The 19,670-nt window shown below is 39.4% G+C and overlaps 2 protein-coding genes across 3 annotated transcripts in view; one reads left to right on the forward strand and one right to left on the reverse strand.

Annotated features, from left to right (window-relative positions):
• The first annotated feature begins 5,678 nt into the window (after positions 1 to 5,678).
• On the forward strand, positions 5,679 to 14,402 carry LOC138951055 (uncharacterized). The gene is made up of 2 exons (XM_070322733.1): positions 5,679 to 10,132; positions 10,623 to 14,402. The coding sequence occupies exon 1, from the start codon at positions 7,722 to 7,724 to the stop codon at positions 9,849 to 9,851; it is 2,130 nt and encodes a 709-aa protein (XP_070178834.1). The 5' UTR covers positions 5,679 to 7,721; the 3' UTR covers positions 9,852 to 10,132; positions 10,623 to 14,402.
• A 3,959-nt stretch (positions 14,403 to 18,361) lies between these two features.
• Positions 18,362 to 19,670, reverse strand: part of LOC138951057 (uncharacterized) — an 82,563-nt gene continuing 81,254 nt past the window's right edge. Inside the window, exon 2 of one of the 2 annotated variants that reach the window (XR_011450961.1) lies at positions 18,362 to 18,803. Coding sequence is in view for 1 of the 2 variants with exons in the window: in XM_070322735.1 (XP_070178836.1) it covers position 18,803 (1 nt within the window). In the remaining variant the exon portion in view is untranslated. The remainder of the gene's footprint in view (positions 18,804 to 19,670) is intronic. The other variant, XM_070322735.1, reaches the window with a different exon arrangement.

Consider the following 19,670-nt stretch of genomic DNA (forward strand, 5'->3'; position numbering starts at 1 on the left):
CGCGCGAGATCCTGATACATCCGATGTTTCTCTGTACGCTATCTTGTCACGACGACTTGTTGACAAACGAAGATTCGCGAAAGAAAGAGAAAAGCGCCGAGTCTTGAGTAGAGAGCTAATAAAGTACCGGTAATCGCTAATCGAGCGAAATGAAAATCCGCGGCGACTTCCATTAGGTGAATGCTATTCAAGTTTAGGTAACGTTTTAGCCGCATCTTTTTATAAGCCGCAATGCGATTATTTTTGAAAAAAAGTCGCGGCTTGTAGTTCATCAAATACGGTACTTTGTGTTGTACTTTGTATTTGTATGTATTATTCTCTTTTCTGTGTTTGTGTTTCTGTGGTAAGTCTTTTTATGCCATACATGATGTCTCATATAATGCTTCCCTTTAGAGCTTCAAAGTTATCTTTTGTTGTTTGTAATTCATCTTAATGAAATTTTCATGTTGTTTTCCTAGGACCACCGGGAAAACCAGTGGGACCTTTGGAAGCAAAGGCCATCACCCGCGACTCTGTCCAGCTGGACTGGAAGCCACCTCAAGATGACGGAGGCTTGCCCATCACTGGCTACATCATTGAGAAGCGTGAGGCCATGCGCATGACATGGAGTCGCGCTGACAAGACCACAGACGACGAGGACACTGGAGGGACTTGTCACTGGAGATGAGTTCTATTTCCGTGTGGCAGCCGTCATCAATATTTTCATATACATGTAAGAACAAAACGTGTTAAGACTGGTGTTGTGCATCTAGTTTGTTCAATAAATGTCTTTCTATCTTCAATGGTTTTGGGTAGATGAGATAACAAGAGAAGGATATGGGCATTGGAATTACGTCAACATTTCGAGCATTGTCACAGATGAAACATTTACTGCAGGGTGCTCCTGATTAACAAACCGAGCAAAACTGAAAATTATTGAAGAGAAGACATGTCTGAACAGTTTATAAAGAGACAAGTTTGCAATCATTTGTGAACACCATTATTGTATGGAGGAGTAACTGTTCCCCTACCCCCTAAGAAGGTATTTCTGTCCGTCAACCACGTGAGCGATCGCCACAAATCGAGGCATCACTCGCATTTCAGTTTGGACACACCGGCTGATTGCAAATGCACAGTACGTGTTTCGACACTGAAACGTGACGATTGAGCGTCAAAATAGTTTCTTAAAACAGTCGAAAATGGAGTTAAATGTGACTTCAACACTCAGTGGCGATCGCTAGAGTAGCGATTGTTACTAGACGGACACTAGAAAACCTCAGAAAATGTAATTACTTTGCGATTTTTTTAACTGAAAAACTGTTGCGGTCTTTTTCTGTCGAGCGCGAGCGTCAACGTAAAACAACGTGACGTCACTTCCTCCCCAAACGGTTAGTTTTTGAATGAAAAGAAAAATGTGGCGATCGCTAGATTGTTTAGACGGATTGGATCGCAACTTTGAAACTCGGGTCACCGTGCGTCGATCAAGGGCAAATTGACCTCGGCAACATTATAACTCACTTCAAGGGTGCACAAACTTGTATTTACAGTATACAAAATTAGGTAAACTTGTGTTTTTGTCCTGTGAAATCACAATTAGTTTCGATGCTCTTGATATCGCTATGCCGACGGACAGATCCGAATCCCCATACATTTTTTTTTGCGGAGCTAGTATAAGTTAGAATTTGTGTTATGGATATCGATTGTTGTTGAAAAACAATCATTTCAATGTGTTCTGGCACTCTCAACCACCACAGCATTGATACTTGTGCATGTGTGTGTTGGAATTTAGTTCTTTGTTTAGTGATGCTGTGGCAAAAGTAAATTCATCCATCCGTATTTTGACGATCGCCACCATTCACACGCACATAAATAAACACATTATCAAAAATTTCAACTTTTATTTTCAAAAAAGTATTTAAACAACAACTAGTTTGCATGTTAATACAACAAATACAGCAGATTCTCACAGATACGGATTTAAAAGACTAAACAAATCTGAGACTATCAAAATGGCCTGATACCATGAAACCTGCCTCAAGCAAAAACACATAAAAAGACTCTTTTGTGCAATGTTTTTGCCTGTGGATCTTTTAATGGGTAAAAATGCTTGGGGGAAAAAAATTAGTAGTCTACCACAAGTAGATATGGGATGTGAAGATCATCGCCGTGTGGTTACCGTCCTTGAAAATCACATTCTGAGAAAATTGCATTTGAAAGTTTGTGAAGTGTTTTGCTGCGCACAGTGAAGACAGATTGACAAACCAAGAGTATGTGTGCATGCGGGTACTTTTCACTGACATTTTCTTATACTCCAAGTGCTCTTCACAATCCCCTATCAGTCCAAAGTTGCACATATGGACATCAGACTGTTGCTATAACACTCAATGAAACATCAAGTACAATGATTATGATCAGCTGGAAAAAAGGCGTGTGGAATTTTACTTGCTACTCTTGATGTTCTCAGTTTTATCGCAGGAGCAGACATGTGGTTTCTGCTAATTCTTGTTTCCATTGCACAAAAAGTGGCCGATTTTTGATCGGAAATTGCTTCGAAGTAAGCATTATTTTTTCCAAAACTCATGGAACTTTGCCTTTAGGCAGGACGTCAGTCGGGCTTCTGCCAAAATAAACTCTAGACATAATGTTTCCCTGACAATTTCAAGGGATTCAATGATCTAGAGGGAGAAAAGAATATACATTTCTTATTGGTGAAATAGAGTCGGGATGAAATCCAAAAGATTTAGCCCAACATTTGATTCACCGGAAAATGCACCTAGTTGTTGCGTTCCTTGAATGAGAAAAGTTGGATTTTGCAACGAAGCAAATATCTAAGTCAAAATATCATTGTTTCACCAAGAATGAGATACATGAGTGGGAGATGGGTCCGAAGTTCGATTAGCAGTACTTTAGGATGTAACTGGGACAGTCAAGGTGGAGTTCTGCCGTGTGCTGACAAAACCGAGTAAGTCCACTGAAGCTAGTTCTGAGATAAACGACTTTTTCTGTTTTATTACATTTCTCAAAAGTGACGATTAGCTTGATCAACCTACAGAGATAATAAGATAAATAGCATTAATGTACGTTTACAACCCGAGTTTGATAATGATCTGATGGATGGTTTTTGTTTTGTTGGGCATTTTGTGGACTTACTTGGTTTTGTCACTTTTTTCCATTATATCAGATCTAAAAAAATTGACAGATCTAAGCAAGTGGACTTACTTGGTTTTGTCAAAACATTTGGAAGAAAAAGTAATGCTTTTTTTGAAGATGAAAGTCGCTTGTTCATTTCAATGCGTTATTCTCTCAGGTGCCAGGAGAAACGTTCCGTATAACTCTCGCTTACTCTATTACACATGTCGTGTGCACATTAGAGCGCTTACTTCCCTTTGCTTATTTGATCTCTAAACAACGCTCTGGCTCATTTCGGTACGATTCTCACAGATACTTTCGAAGCGAACCTGTAACAATGTGTGCGTTTGTGTGTTTGTTCTGATTAAAACCAGTCTTGATCTAAGGACTATGTCCAGTCAAGAATAAAAGCTGGTTCTTGTGTATGACTGTGTACGTGAGTGTTAGTTTGAGTGCCTTGGAGAATGATGAGCATATCAGATTGCGGTGATTTGCTAAAATACATATTATTCACGTACAATTTTTTAAGCTACACAGCATGTTTTTTTGTTCCGGTAATGTTTTGTTGTTGTAAGTTTGGGTGGTTCGGTTACTACTATAGTTACAGCCTTAAATCACATTATTTGAAATTCAAATCAAACACTATTTACCCGGGTTTGATGTCTTAAAAATCGTTTCTTGAAATTGTTATTAAGAAATATTTTTGGATATTAAAATGCTAGCACAGGCACGAAAGTGATTTTATTGCAGGTGTCAATGTTTCCTGAATCTATTTATACTATGTGTTACGTTTGAATTGATATTAAGCAATTCAGGTGCCGTGTGGACATGGTACGGAAACATTCACTGTCCCGATTGACGGGATTTAACAGCGAGGACAGCAATTTTTGTGAAGGCGTTTTAGTTCTGCTTCTTCTTCTTCTTTTGCGTTCGTGGGCTGAAGCTCCCACCTACACGTGTGCTTTTGTACGAGTGGATTTGTACGTGGATGACCGTTTTTACAAAACCATTTAGGCAGCCATACGCCGTTTTCGGTGAAAGCATGCTGGGTATTTTCGTGTTTCTATAACCCACCGAACTCTGCTTTGGACTGCACGATCTTTTCCGTGCGCATTTGGTCTTGTGCTTGCGTGTACACACGAAGGGTGATAAGGCACCAGCAGGCCTGCACGTAAGTTGACCTGGGATATCGGAAAAATCTTCACCTTAATTACCCGTCAGGTGCGGCCGGGATTCGAACCCACGACCTTCCGCTTTGGTAAGTCTTTTTTTTTTCAAAATGATATTTTTTGTTCATCAAAAAGAAGAAATCAATGCGCATCTTGTGTGCTAATTTCTACTTTTTAGAGTGCTTAGATAAGCAGATATGAACAAGTAAGTCCACAACCAAAAACAACTTTTTAAGTGTGCATGAATGTTTTGACAAAACCAAGTAAGTCCAAGGGGTTCCCAATTTTCCTAATAATGATAGTTTTAAAATTCTTGTCAGACGACCCATACAGAAAATACGTCATTTTAAGTTTAGAACTCACAAATGACGTCATTTAAAGTTTAGAACACACAAATGATCTCTTTCTATAAGGCGAGACATAATGACGTCACCTTATGACGTTTTATTTTAAGCATTTTTCTTCTCTATCTAGATATATAATTCACCTGACGATCCTTGTCTCTCTCTCTCTCCCTCCCTATATCCCTCCATATCTCTCTCTTTTCCTCCCTCCATCTCTCTTTTTTTCCCTCCCTACCTCTCTCGCTATCTCTCTCCCTCTTACTCTCTTCCTCCCTCCCTAATTCCTCTTTCCCTTTATTTCTCTCTCTCCCTCCATCCCCCCCCCCCCCCCCCAGTTGACCCTGATTTCTTTCCCCTCTCTCACTCTCTCCCTGTTTAGTCTCTCTCTCTCTCTCTCTCTCTCTCTCTCTCTCTCTCTCTCTCTCTCTCTCTCTCTCTCTCTCTCTCTCTCTTGTGCAAATTCGTAATGTTAACGTTATTTTCACTGTTTTGTCATTTATCTTGACAACACTTCTTCTTTAGCAGCCATGCTTGCACCAAAACTAGCACCCCTACTAACAAGTAAAATGCCGCAAGAATATTCGGATTAACTTTGACGTCATACTGGCAAAAACATTGCATTCTGATTGGTTATAGCGTCATAAAGGTTCTTGTGATTGGTGGATGGACTTACTTGGTTTTACCAGCAAATTGACATGTAATTTTTTTTGAGAAATGTTTGAAGTTGTGGACTTACTTTTCTATATCTCCTTATCTATTTATTTTACAAAGTCAAAATTTACACACAGGCTGCTTCTTGATTTTTTAGTTTTGATGAACAAAAAGATATCATTTTTGGGAAAAAATGGACTTACTCGGTTTTGTCAGCACATGGCAGATGTACTTTAAACAGTTTTTAAGGTGTGGACTTACTTTTTAATATCTCCTTATCTATTTATTTCACAAAGTCACAATTTACACATAAGGTGCGCCTTAATTTCCAAGCTTTGATGAACAAAAAATATCATTTTTGAAAAAAATGGACTTACTCGGTTTTGTCAGCACACGGCAGAGTTTATGTGAGATAAACAAGGCCTGACGTCCTACCTCTGTACCTGTTATTCAGGCGTCGTGGACTCGACATTCACACCGACCGCTAGCTTATTTTTCTTCGTTGCTCGATCTGCCGCAAGTTGTAACTTCCCCTGCCTCTTGCATGATAGACACCCGCCGAATTTATCTTTTAGAGGCCGAGTTGGGAGAAATATCGCTGTTTGAGACGTCGAACCGATTCGAAATAAGGTTCGCGTGTTTATGCGGATGTGGTGCGCGCGAATGCGCAGAACTACTTCCCGGCTGAAAGTTATTGGAAATGACCAATCAGCGAATAGATTTTCAAAGGTAAAGGTCACTTTCCAAATATGGAACATTTTGCAAGTGAAAGTAGCGTTCGCCAGCTCTTGTGTTGCGGCCGTTGAGGGACACAAACGGGCTTTATTTCCATGACTGTGACATCGTCAACAAACGGAAATTCCCGCTGAGTACGCTGCATGCAATAACTTTGACAAACTCATCGACATGTTGCTGCTGCTCTGCCATGAAAAAATCGATTTTTGTTATAAGTCTGCATATTTTTAGCATTCATTCACTTTGCAAATCATCACTTTATTGAAAAAAGAGGATGAAATTGACAAAATAAACATCATGCAGTTATTCTAGGGTGTTCAAACTGCCTAAAAATGATAAAAACCCAAATCACATCATGGGACCATTTTGGATCAAAATTCCGTGCCACCTCTGCCCTTAATCCATGTAGTGTAGTCAATTGTAGGGGTTCCATGGTGACATTGTTATCAGGATGAAAAGAAAAGTTATCTGAAAAATATGATTTATTTCTTTTCAGGTGACGATGATTACGTCCCGCAGTGGGGCACTGCGGTTATGAAATTAAAGGCCCCTACTGTTTTTGGAACCGCAGGAGCTTTCTAGTTTGCTGTTAGGTAGATTTTTGGTTCCTCTTTCATGTCATGCTCTCTTTTTCTTCATGAATTCTTTTCTTTTTTCTGCCTTCTTGCTCATTCACCTGTATTTTTTTCCAAAAATCTCTTCTCTTGTCGCTTGTCTCGCGATTCATGTATAGTTTAATCTGTTAGTGTTCTGATGTAAGTCCAGCAGTAGATAGGTTAAGCCTATTTTAACATACTGGAAACTGGTAATCTTCCAGTAGGTATTAATTTAGTTTTACTAAAGCCTGCTGGGACACAAATAATGGGTTAGTGCATTTGTAAACAGGAATCGCTTGACAAGTGGCCCCCTTCATCCCCCCCTTCCTCGTCCTGATATGGCTCTACGTAGTCGGCTGGACGTTAAGCAACAAATAAACAAACAAACAAACGATGATTACGAGGATCAAGTTGGGCCTGGCGTGGAGGGTGAACGGGGCTCCAAGCTGGTGTCTGACAGGGACCCTGATGCTCCCATGGGGTCGCCTTCACGCGGCGGGAGCGTTTAAACAGAGCTACCCCACCCCTTTACTTCTCTTCTTTTGTCTTATTTCTGCCTTACCAGTCCTTTCACCTATATTTCCTTCCAAGAAAACTCTCCCTACTATTCCCTGCAGTTTTCCAATTCTTTTCTTGTTGTCTTATTTCTACCTGACCGGATCCATCACCTTTATTTCACTTACCAAAAGTCTTCTTTTCCACATCCTTATTTCTCTGCACCCCGCATGTCGTAAGAGGCGACTAACGGATTCTGTTTCTCCTTTTACCCTTGTTAAGTGGTTCTTGTATAGAATATAGTCAATGTTTGTAAAGATTTTAGTCAAGCAGTATGTAAGAAATGTTTAGTCCTTTGTACTGGAAACTTGCATTCTCCCAGTAAGGTCATATATTGTACTACGTTGCAAGCCCCTGGAGCAATTTTTTGATTAGTGCTTTTGTGAACAAGAAACACTTAACAAGTGGCTCTATCCCATCTCCCCCCTTTCCCTCGTCGCGATATAACCTTCGTGGTTGAAAACGACGTTAAACACCAAATAAAGTAAAGTAAAAGGGATCCTGATGACGACCAAGTTGTGCAGCCTGAGACTGATGAGTCTGACTCCGACTGTGATAGCGTAATGTATCCTGCCCTAGTTACACCTTGCAAACAAGACAAATCTAGAGCTGATCCTTTACATGTTGCAGAAAAAGCTCCCCAGGAAAACAAATGGGGTAAAAAACATTCATGCAAATTTTGTTCAAAAATGGTAGTAAAAATGTCGACACATTTGACAAAGGTCCATGCTCACGGAGCGGATGTGGCGGCAGTTTTGAGACTTCCCAAAGGATCCAAAGAGAGAAGGAACGGGTTTGTAAGATTGCTCAATGAGGGAGACTATAAACATAACTATGATGTGTTGGAAGGCCAGTCCGGAACAGTCATTCCAAAGTACAGAAAAGCAGGTCGCCAGGTAGGTCAACTTTCAGCCTGCAGGTTTTGCCAAGGGCTGTATGCCAAGTCCCTGTTGAGTAAGCATTTGCACAACTGTCCACAAAATCCAGATCCAAGTAAGCACTTGAAGTGGGGCGAGTGTTCCAAGGTAGGATCATACATGCTTCCCATTGGAAAAGAAAAGAACAGTGCCTTCTTTCAAGCTGTTGTTGGAAGAATGAGAGATGACGCCGTCATGAGAGTCATAGCAAATGACAGTCTGATCATCAAGTTTGGTTCCAGGTTGTTCTACAAAAAAGATGTGGAAGAACATACCAGGGGCAACATCAGCAGCCGGCTGAGAGAACTAGGGCGTTTGGTCTTGGAGTTAAAGGCAAAATCTGAAATGAAGGTTGCAAGCCTTAAACAAGCACTTGATCCTATCCATTTTGATTTGGTCATTGAAACAGTCCGAGCCATGGCTCACTTTGAAGAACCAAGCCATGCTTACAAGAAAGGGAACCTGGCTCTCAAACTTGGCTACTCTCTGAAGACCTGCTGTAAAATTCTTGTGTCGGAAGCCATCAAATCCAGTGACAAGCTTTTGCTGGAAAAAGTCCAAAACTTTTCTTCTCTCTTGGCGAGTGATTGGCATGATTCTGTCTCAGCAGGTGCTGCTCAGTCGGTCACAATGGCTAAAATGAACAAACAGCTCCTCCTTCCCTCTTTGAAAGACGTCGAGAAAGTGAATGGTGTGATCAACGAGGACATGCAATCAACTGAATACAGTGTCCTGGCCAAAGCCACACTAGCCTCTCTGACCATCTTCAACAGAAAAAGAGGAGGGGAGTTGCAGAGAATGAAAGTTCAGGACTTTCAAGTGTTGCAGTCGTCGTCAATTGAGGAGGAAATGCTGAAAACTCTGACAACAACTGAGCAAAAGCTTGTCAAGATCCTACAAAGAGTGGAAATCAAAGGAAAGTTCACACGACCTGTGCCCATCCTCTTGACACCAAGCATGGTTCATGCTGTTGAGCGTTTGTTGAAGATGAGAGCTGAGAAAGACATCACAAGTCCATACTTATTTGCCTCAAGTGGTGAGAAGCCCTTTAGGGACTCTGACGTCCTTAGGACCTATGCACAGAAGGCGCAGGTGGATTCTGAATCACTGTTCACAGCCACCAACCTCAGGAAACAACTAGCAACACTTAGCCAAGCGATGGAGTTGTCAAAGTTAGAGGAAGACCAACTGGCAGGCTTTCTCGGACATGACATTCGCATCCACAGGGGTGTCTACAGAAAGCCAATTCAGATTGTTCAGAAGGCAAAGGTAGCCAGTGTCCTCTTCAAACTCAACAGAGGTGTTGATATACCCGAAGAAATTGACGAAAAGAGTCTTGAAGAAGAAATTCTACCTGCAGATGAAGAGAATGAAGATGAGGAACCTGCTGCCACTGCCAGCGCTGAAGTGTCTAAAGAAGAAAGACCACCATCTTGCTCTCTTTCAAATGAAAATACAGCTGGAGCTTGTGCATCCGTTGGTGATGTTTCCCTTACCATCGCCCCAGCTACCAGTACATCAGCTAAAGGGGGTAAAACACTGACTCAGAAGAGAAGGCCTGATGGAACAAAAACTCAGAAGAAAATGCCTTGGAAAAAAGAGGAAATTGCTGCAGTTGAGAAACATTTGGCTGCATGTTTTTCAATGAATAAAGTCCCGCAAAAACTTGAAGCAGAAAGATGCAAACAGGCAGAAAGTAGTGTTCTAAAGCACAGATCCTGGAAGGACATTAAATACTGTGTCCACAATCGTCTCAAGCAAATAAGGTCAAAGTAGGTACCTATAATGGTCAGAAGTTGCAAATGAGAGACTGATCTCTTGGGAGCGCTAACTGGTGAAGGGTCAGCTCTAGGGAAAACTTTTGAGTTGAGATTAAAGGCCTTACTCTGTATTTGTAGAGGCAGCTTACATCATCTTGGTTTGCAGCTGGTATTTCTGCCACATGGCATAAAGGAAACTGAAAGTATGGATTGGTAGGTTTGTCAAAATTGTTGGCTGTAAACACAATCCCATGTTGAGAAAAAACAAACACCAAAAACAACACTTCACATCTGCAGGTTCCCGCAGTGGGGCACTGCGGTTATGAAATTAAAAGCCCCTCCTGTTTTTGGAACCGCAGGAGCTTTCTAGTTTGCTGTTAGGTAGATTTTTGGTTCCTCTTTCCTGTCATGCTCTCTTTTTCTTCATGAATTCTTTTCTTTTTTCTGCCTTCTTGCTCATTCACCTGTATTTTTTCCAAAAATCTCTTCTCTTGCCGCTTGTCTCGCGATTCATGTATAGTTTAATCTGTTAGTGTTCTGATGTAAGTCCAGCAGTAGATAGGTTAAGCCTATTTTAACATACTGGAAACTGGTAATCTTCCAGTAGGTATTAATTTAGTTTTACTAAAGCCTGCTGGGACACAAGTAATGGGTTAGTGCATTTGTAAACAGGAATCGCTTGACAAGTGGCCCCCTTCATCCCCCCCTTCCTCGTCCTGATATGGCTCTGCGTAGTCGGCTGGATGTTAAGCAACAAATAAACAAACAAACAAACAAACATCTGCAGGTTTTATTAAATCTTACATTCTTATGTTATAATAATTATGAAAGTCACGGCATTGTACATCAAAAAAGAAAGTTGATTTGGCTTGCAAATCTCATCATGCCATATTTAATCTAGCATTTTCCTGGAATATTGTTTTCTTTGATTTGATTTTGACAGACTGTGACACACCTCCAATGAGGAGTCTTAATTTGAAAAAAAAATTCAATCTTTATCTATTAGGGCAAATTCTGTTGAAAAGCTCTTTTTATGCTATTTCTTTGATTGGTTTTTGACAGTGTGGCTGACGGGCGCTGTGGTGTGGTGGTAAGACGTCGGCCTCTTAATCGGAAGGTCGAGGGTTCGAATCCCGGCCGCGGCCGCCTGGTGGGTTAAGTGTGGAGATTTTTCCGATCTCCCAGGTCAACTTATGTGCAGACCTGCTAGTGGCTTATCCCCCTTCGTGTGTACACGCAAGCACAAGACCAAGTGCGCACGGAAAAGATCCTGTAATCCATGTCAGAGTTCGGTGGGTTATAGAAACACGAAAATACCCAGCATGCTTCCTCCGAAAGCGGCGTATGGCTGCCTAAATGGCGGGGTAAAAACGGTCATACACGTAAAATTCCACTCGTGCAAAAACACGAGTCTACGTGGGAGTCTAAGCCCATGAACGAAGAAGAAGAAGAAGAAGACAGTGTGGCTAAAGTGTTAAGCTGTCGGCAAAAATCTTATTTTAAGTGGGTTATTTTTGTATTTGATTTGCTACAATGAGGCAGTATTCCAGGGAACACCCTAATAGAATGGGTTTCTGAAAAATGATGAGGTTACAATTTATGCCTCCAGTTCTTATGTTGAACAAGGCGTGTGTGTATGTTTTAATTTTTAATTTCTCAGAAATTAAAAGTAATTACTGTTACAAAAGGGCAGGTTTGTACATAGAAAGTAAAAAGACTTCTCTTCACTCTTTGGGATAATAGAGAGATTAAGAAGCACTACCACATTCGTTTCGTTGGCATTTTCGGTTGTAAAACGTCACACCTTTTTGAGTACACGTGACTTCCGATCTCTACGAACAGAAATTCGCTTCGCCAAGAGAAACGAAATTTGTAGAATTGGTCATTCTGACGAAAGTGACTTCGGTCGCGTTTTATATTCGAATAGTCATAAAATATGCCTACCTTGTGTAATCGATGTATGCTCTGACATCTTTAGGCGCGATTTATCATTGAAATCAAGTTTAAAAAGCCGTAAAGCAGGCTTGAATTGGGTAAGTGAGTGACTGAGCAGACGAAAGAAATTTCAAGATGGCGACCCAAACATCAGGCCGACTCAACTTTTCAGTCGGCTGGTCAAGCCGCCTAGAGGAGAAAAATGCATGAAGCAGTTAAAGTTTATGATGTGTTGAGTTGTGGCCTGAGTATCTGATGCGTTTCAGCAGAAGTGAGGCAGCTGGTATTATCTGATCGACACTTCTGAACCGGTGCGACCAGCGAAACGAAATTCTTCTGTCCTCTTAACCGCTGTACTAGCGACACATGGTGTTCCCCCGCCGAGTGTCTTTTGCAACCACGAAAATGCCAACCATATGAATGTGGTAGCCCTTCTTAAAGTCTCTAATGTAAAAAAAAAAAAACTAAAAAAAAATGAGAGAGTATGATTGTAATGTTCACTAAAATGCATGACTTAAATTTTAGTTGCTTTGCCTTGAGAATCTCAGCATGTTATTTGTAAGCTAGAATTTTGCTGAAATATTAGTTTCTTTGATTTTTGTTTTGTTTGTGTTATCATTTTGCTTTGTTTATTATTTGATTTGCTACAATTAGATTTATTTGAGTGAACACCCTGTCAGAATGGGTTTCTGAAAAATAATGGGGTTACAATTTCTGCATCCTATTTTCATGTTAAAATAGACGTTAGTATGCAGTTTTGATTTTATCCAGCTTTTTTTCTGTGAAATTATTTGTAATACTTATTAAGGGCAGTATTGTACAGTATAGAAAGTAAGAAAAGAAAACACAACTCTTCACCCTTTGGGATATGTACGGTTGAAATGCAAAACTTACATTTCAGTCGACTTGGCTTGAACATCTCGCTGTGTTATATTTTAGCTAGAATTTTGCTGAAATATCATTTTCACTTTTTTATTTTGAAGGACTGTGTCACACGTCTTGGCGGGAAAATCTCCTATCTTAATACTGTGAGGGGAAAATCTGTTTAAAATTAACTATATTTATGTAATGTTTCTTTGCTGTTTGAAAATATGTAACTAAAGTGTTCAGCGGTCAGCAAAAATCTTATTTTAAGGTTTTTTTGGTGTATTTGTTTGATTTGCTACAATAAGGGTGTGCATTCAAGTGAACACTCGGCCAGAATGGGTTTGTGAAAAAGAATGTTACAGTCATGCATCCAATTTCTATGCTGACATTTTTTTGCATGGGTGTTTCTTTTTTTAAATAAACTTCAATCAATCTTATGTTTTTAGTGATAATGTGATAATGTGTATACACATTTAGGGCTGTTTTTCAGTATTAATAACATGTTCTGTTTGATTAAGGGTATTCAGCTGGTATTTCCTTGTTTTTACTACCTATTTTATTCATGTTTTTATTACTTTATTAGTGGAAGAATCTGTTGTAATGTATGTTTGATGGTGTATGCTTTTAATCAAGCGTTGCTGACTATGAATGTAGATGTAAATGCTTGTATAACTGTGTTTGAATTTTAAATGTGTCAAGCGCAAAGAGCATAATTGTAAAGTTATGATGTTGCGCTATATAAATGCTCATTTATTATTATTATTATTATTATTATGTTCTGTGAAGCTATTTTTAATGTAACTTTTTGTTTGTTTGTTTCTTTTTTTCCCTTTTTTTGGTAGTTTCCTACTATTCACAAGACACTAGCACTCTTTAGTGGTGTTTTTTTCAGGTTAGATTCATTTTTATTACAGGATACATTTTGCCAAGCCACTTGTACTTCCTGTTTTGTCAGCTTATGTCAGTCTTGCATCAGTCAACAAGAAAGTTAACAGGGAACACCCTAACAGAATGGGGTTCTGAAAAGTAATGAGGTTACAACTTACGCCTCCAATTCTTATGTTGAAATAGACGTGTGTGTGCATTTTGATTTTCAATCTATCTTGACGTGTTCTGTGAAATTATCAGTGATCATTACTACAAAAGGGCAGTATTGTACCTAGAAAGTAAAAAAACAACCAACTCTTCACTCTTTGGGATAATGTAATGTTTACTGAAATGCACGACTTAAATTGTAGTTGCTTTGGCTTGAGAATCTCATCATGTTATGGTTTAGTTTTTACTGAAAAAAATATTAGTTTTTTTGATTTTGAAATGCCATGTTTTATCGTTTTGTTTTGTTTGTTTTATTATTTTGTTTTGTTTGTATTTGATTTGCAACAGTGAGGCCTTATTTGTGAGTGAACACCCTTTCAGAAAGGGTTTCTGAAGATTAATGGGGTTACAATTTTCTGTTTTGGCAGCTTATGTCAGTCTTGCAACAGTCAACAAGGAAAGATTGCTCTTGTGTGTGAAAAGGATTTAAAAAAAAATATTCTATTTAATTGTTTTAATTTTTTTGTTTAGCATACTGTAATGTCATGGATCACAAGTAGATGAAACTTTTTGACGAAAGAAATCTCATATGGTTTGTTGTTATTGTTGGAGTTAGGAGAGGTACTGCTGTATAGCACAGAATTGTCCATGATCCGTTTGAACGATTCAAGTGTACTCAGTATTCTTACCTTTTTTTCTTATGTTGAATAAAACACACCACGAAAAACCATGGATGCAGTCTGTACTCATTTCAGTGTGTGATATCACAATGGGCAGCAAATGGTTCTATATCTTCCTCCTCCTCCCCCTCCCCCACACACAGATCTATGAACAATTTCCACATAACACCTGCTGCGAACTGGACACGAATCCCAAAACTATTTGCTTTTCAAAGTGTTCATAGTAACCTGACAAAAAAACATACTTACCTTATATTGGCCAGTTGTCAAGATTTGTATTTCAGGTATGAAGCAAATATTTTTCGGGTTCGTGTTCAGTTAGTCAAATATGGAACATTTGGTTCTATTATGTGAACTGAAGGATTTATGTAATAATCATCATCAAACACAATCTAAAACCTACAAAAAGAAGGCAAAAGTCAAAGTTCTTGCATGATAACAGATCAATTATCCACCCATATCCTTTGGGGTTTATGAAAAAGAAAGTATACAATCATTTCTACAAATACCACAGTATTAATTACAAGAATATTTTTTGCACATTAAAATGCATACATAATGCAAAATGTTCAAATCAGATAACTATACAGTCCACACACAAAACATTCACACACGTTGGACCAAGGGAGACCCCTAACGCGTAGGATCTTAAAGGTTTTTAAGAGAAAAGACTGAAGTGTATAAACCCAGGTGTCTGTGTTTCTATAACATGTGTGAACCCAAATGTCAGTGTGTTTTGTGAATGTGTGTACGAACCCAAAAGTAGGTGTGTTTCATGTCAGGACAAAATGGGTTCACAATTCTAGAAACCCATTTTTCTAAAACGCCCCATTTTTATTTCTGTGTGTGCTTGGCTTGTTTTTTATGAATACTTGACCAGGACCTGTTCATGAATTCACCTCACATTCCTGCCTTTTTGAGCCAAAGCTTGAGTTTGAAATATGGTAAGAAAGTGATGTACCCATTTGCACCATGTATTGCAAAAAGCCCCATTTTGACTCAAATACAAGCATGTGTGTGTGTGTGAGTGTGTGTGTGTGTGTGTGAGGTATGTGATGCATAGAAAAAGTGACATTGTGTGTGTGTGTGTGTGTGTGTGTGTGTGTGTGTGTGTGTGTGTGTGTGTGTGTGTGTGTGTGTGTGTGTGTGTGTGTGTGTGTGTGAGGTATGTGATGCATAGAAAAAGTGACATTGTGTGTGTGTGGGGTCAAAGTGGTGTCAAAGTGGTCTGCTAGCCCGAAAAACAATTTGAAGGTAAATCAGGACTAGTTATATGTACTTTCTCTTAATGCTCCCCCCCCCCCCCCCTCACCAAACTCAATAATTCCAGTAAGTACCTTTTTATTCTGCAAGATGAGTTAGGTGGATGACTTTGTTGCAGGGTATACTAAATAATGACAAAAGGTGAGGTTTTCAGCTCCCAGTCATAAATGACATTACCGTTACCAAATGTGTTTTGCTGTTCTAGTGAATGTGTGTATTTTCTTGTATGAAAATATATTGAAAAAGGATGACAAATCAGCTTCAGCATTCAGAGTTTGTCTCGATATTTTGTGCAGTTAAATGTCAGAACACACAACCTTTTTAGTGTCTCATAAAGGGAAGTAAAAATGAACAGTCCTCACAATTGGGGTGTGTTAGGAAACGCTACCGTTGCTGAACTTTGGTTTAGTTTTGTGCGTTGCATGTAGTTGACTTATTTGTACTTTGTGGGAAAGTACCGATATTATATTTTGTAAACACAATATTTATGCGTGGACGAGAATGCAGGTGAACTTTCTAGTCCTGTCAAAACAAGTTGATTACCACGATGTTTTTGGTGTGAGTTCGTAGCGTACGCTCGGATTAAGTGCGTCGGCGCTTTTGATGTACGTCATAGAGAATGTCGCTAGTTTAGTCCATGCGCGGCTCGTATAATGTAGTTGTATCGTGTTCGGTCTGGAATATTCTCGAGATTGAGTATTTGCTATATATGCCAGCGCGATTTGTATGTTAAAAAAGCTTCTATTTGAGTTCTGCTACGATGTGCAGTTGTATGTATTGAATGCTGAATAAATCCTCGAACTCAATTTGACGAGTTGTTTTCTGCTGCTGCGAAGACGGGCGACGTAGAATAAAAGAACACAACTATACGGCATTTGAGAACTTGTGGCAATCTCAAGTGTCGTGTAACAGGGTGCGGTACCGTGAAACACCCCTTTTAAAAACCTTCACAATTCAACATCTCCCCTATTTTAAGACCTTGCTTTTCAGATTGTCTGGTCATAGCCAGGCTATACAAATTAACCTTCATTTTAAGACCTTGCTTTTCACATTGTCTGGTCATAGCCAGGCTATACAAATTAACCTTTATTTTAAGACCTTGCTTTTCACATTGTCTGGTCATAGCCAGGCTATACAAATTAACCTTTATTTTAAGACCTTGCTTTTCACATTGTCTGGTCATAGCCAGGCTATACAAATTAACCTTCATTTTAAGACCTTGCTTTTCACATTGTCTGGTCATAGCCAGGCTATACAAATTAACCTTTATTTTAAGACCTTGCTTTTCACACATTGTCTGGTCATAGCCAGGCTATACAAATTAACCTTCATTTTAAGACCTTGCTTTTCAGATTGTCTGGTCATAGCCAGGCTATACAAATTAACCTTCATTTTAAGACCTTGCTTTTCAGATTGTCTGGTCATAGCCAGTCTATACAAATTAACCTTCATTTTAAGACCTTGCTTTTCAGATTGTCTGGTCATAGCCAGGCTATACAAATTAACCTTCATTTTAAGACTTCTTGCTTTTCAGATTGTCTGGTCATAGCCAGGCTATACAAATTAACCTTCATTTTAAGACTTCTTGCTTTTCAGATTGTCTGGTCATAGCCAGGCTATACAAATTAACCTTCATTTTAAGACTTCTTGCTTTTCAGATTGTCTGGTCATAGCCAGGCTATACAAATTAACCTTCATTTCAAGACTTCTTGCTTTTCAGATTGTCTGGTCATAGCCAGGCTATACAAATTAACCTTCATTTTAAGACCTTGCTTTTCACATTGTCTGGTCATAGCCAGGCTATACAAATTAACCTTCATTTTAAGACTTCTTGCTTTTCAGATTGTCTGGTCATAGCCAGGCTATACAAAGTAACCTTCATTTTAAGACCTTGCTTTTCACATTGTCTGGTCATAGCCAGGCTATACAAATTAACCTTCATTTTAAGACCTTGCTTTTCACATTGTCTGGTCATAGCCAGGCTATACAAAGTAACCTTCATTTTAAGACCTTGCTTTTCACATTGTCTGGTCATAGCCAGGCTATACAAATTAACCTTCATTTTAAGACCTTGCTTTTCAGATTGTCTGGTCATAGCCAGGCTATACAAATTAACCTTCATTTTAAGACCTTGCTTTTCACATTGTCTGGTCATAGCCAGGCTATACAAATTAACCTTTATTTTAAGACCTTGCTTTTTAATACCTGATTTTTTTCAGATGGGAGGTCGTAAAAGGGGTTCTACTGTATTGTGAAATATGAATTCTGGTTTACTGTTTTAGCTACACCTGTTTGCTGTTTGTAAAGAAGGATATTTTACAGATTAAGGGGATACTTTCTACCTCCATAATGATCTTTATGATCTGACACATTGGCTAACAGATTACATGATCATGCTGTTATGTAGGAAGTTATATTTATGATCTTTAGGTTTTTGAATTGTGTCTGCCTTACAGTTCAAATTGATGTCTGCCTTCGTGTTTAAAAAAACAAGACAATCCCTGAAGCACATTTTCCAACCACATGTCACACAGCAGTTCTGCTTGAAACATCAGTATTGAATAATATATCAAACTGGCCTTTTTGCGGTTAGCACTTGACAGATGCTGCTTCAATACGTCTTGTAAAGGAGAAAATTAGAGATACAGTGGAGCCTTCTTTTAAGATAATGATAGACAACAAACGCAATTAAAGAAAAGCAGATTGTCTTAGAAAGGAGGTTATAAACATAAATCTTAGAAAGTAATGTCTTAAAAGACAAATGATAAAAAATAAAAGTTAACTGTACAATGCATGGGTAAACTGGGTAGATGTGTAACTGGCAATTTTGCTCATCAGTAGCACTGGAACACATTTTTACACTGGTCAGTGTGTCAGAATGCCAAAAATCTGAAAAGCCTTTGCCCACAGGTATATCCCCCCCCCCCTCCTCCGTCCCACCTTTTACTCACACCTGCACTCCATTACATAGATCACACACACTCTTCTGTAACTCTTTATTTTCACACGTTTTCTTTCATTTGGTTCATGTTTTTCAACCTTATTCGAAGTTTGAATCTGAATCAAGTGTCTTCACTGATGGGTGACTTTCTGTTCATGCTCCAGGACTTGGAGGCACTGCATGGTGCTTGATGACAGCAGGCTCCCACTGGCCCACACACACAGAAGAGATTGACGATGCCCTCGTTCTGGAAGAAGAAGAGGAGGGAAATATCAATAAAGCCGAACGATACGCAGCATTCAGACAGCTTGCATAAGATATTGGCTATTTGGGTGAAGGTGTGACTGTAAGAATCGCCATGTGCAGTTGCTGTGTATGGGTCATAGGAATGACATTATAGATCCAACTGCCAGTACACTGACTTTCTTCCTAGTCGCCTGTATTGAAGTACATTGTGGTGGTAAACGAAGTGCGTTTCTGTATGGGTTGGTTTACCCATACTCTGTATTTGGCATCATTCTGTAGGCTATTTTTTCATGCTTCATCTCTCAAAGCACATTGTTTTTTGCTTTTTTTGATGTACTGTAAACTACCTTGTAAGCGCCCTCAGTACCTAATAAACGCCCACCCCCAACAACATGTGGATCAGTGTTGTCAACATATATTGTGTGTGTTTGTGTGTGTTTCTCGCTGAACATTTTAAAAAATTGTTATAGTAATTATAGCAACATATAAACCACTAAGTGTAAACCAAATGCCTCTGTCTGTCCCACTCTCTGTCTTCTATGTGCCTCTGTCTGCCCCACTCTCTGTCTTCTATGTCCCACTCTCTGTCTTCTATCTGCCTCTGTCTGTCCCACTCTCTGTCTTCTATGTGCCTCTGTCTGTCCCACTCTCTGTCTTCTATGTGCCTCTGTCTGTCCCACTCTCTGTCTTCTATGTGCCTCTGTCTGTCCCACTCTCTGTCTTCTATGTGCCTCTGTCTGTCCCACTCTCTGTCTTCTATGTGTCTCTGTCTGTCCCACTCTCTGTCTTCTATGTGCCTGTCTGTCCCACTCTCTGTCTTCTATGTGCCTCTGTCTGTCCCACTCTCTGTCTTCTATCTGCCTCTGTC

This window comes from Littorina saxatilis, linkage group LG16, assembly GCF_037325665.1.
Source record: "Littorina saxatilis isolate snail1 linkage group LG16, US_GU_Lsax_2.0, whole genome shotgun sequence".
NCBI classification, from domain to species: Eukaryota; Metazoa; Mollusca; class Gastropoda; order Littorinimorpha; family Littorinidae; genus Littorina; species Littorina saxatilis.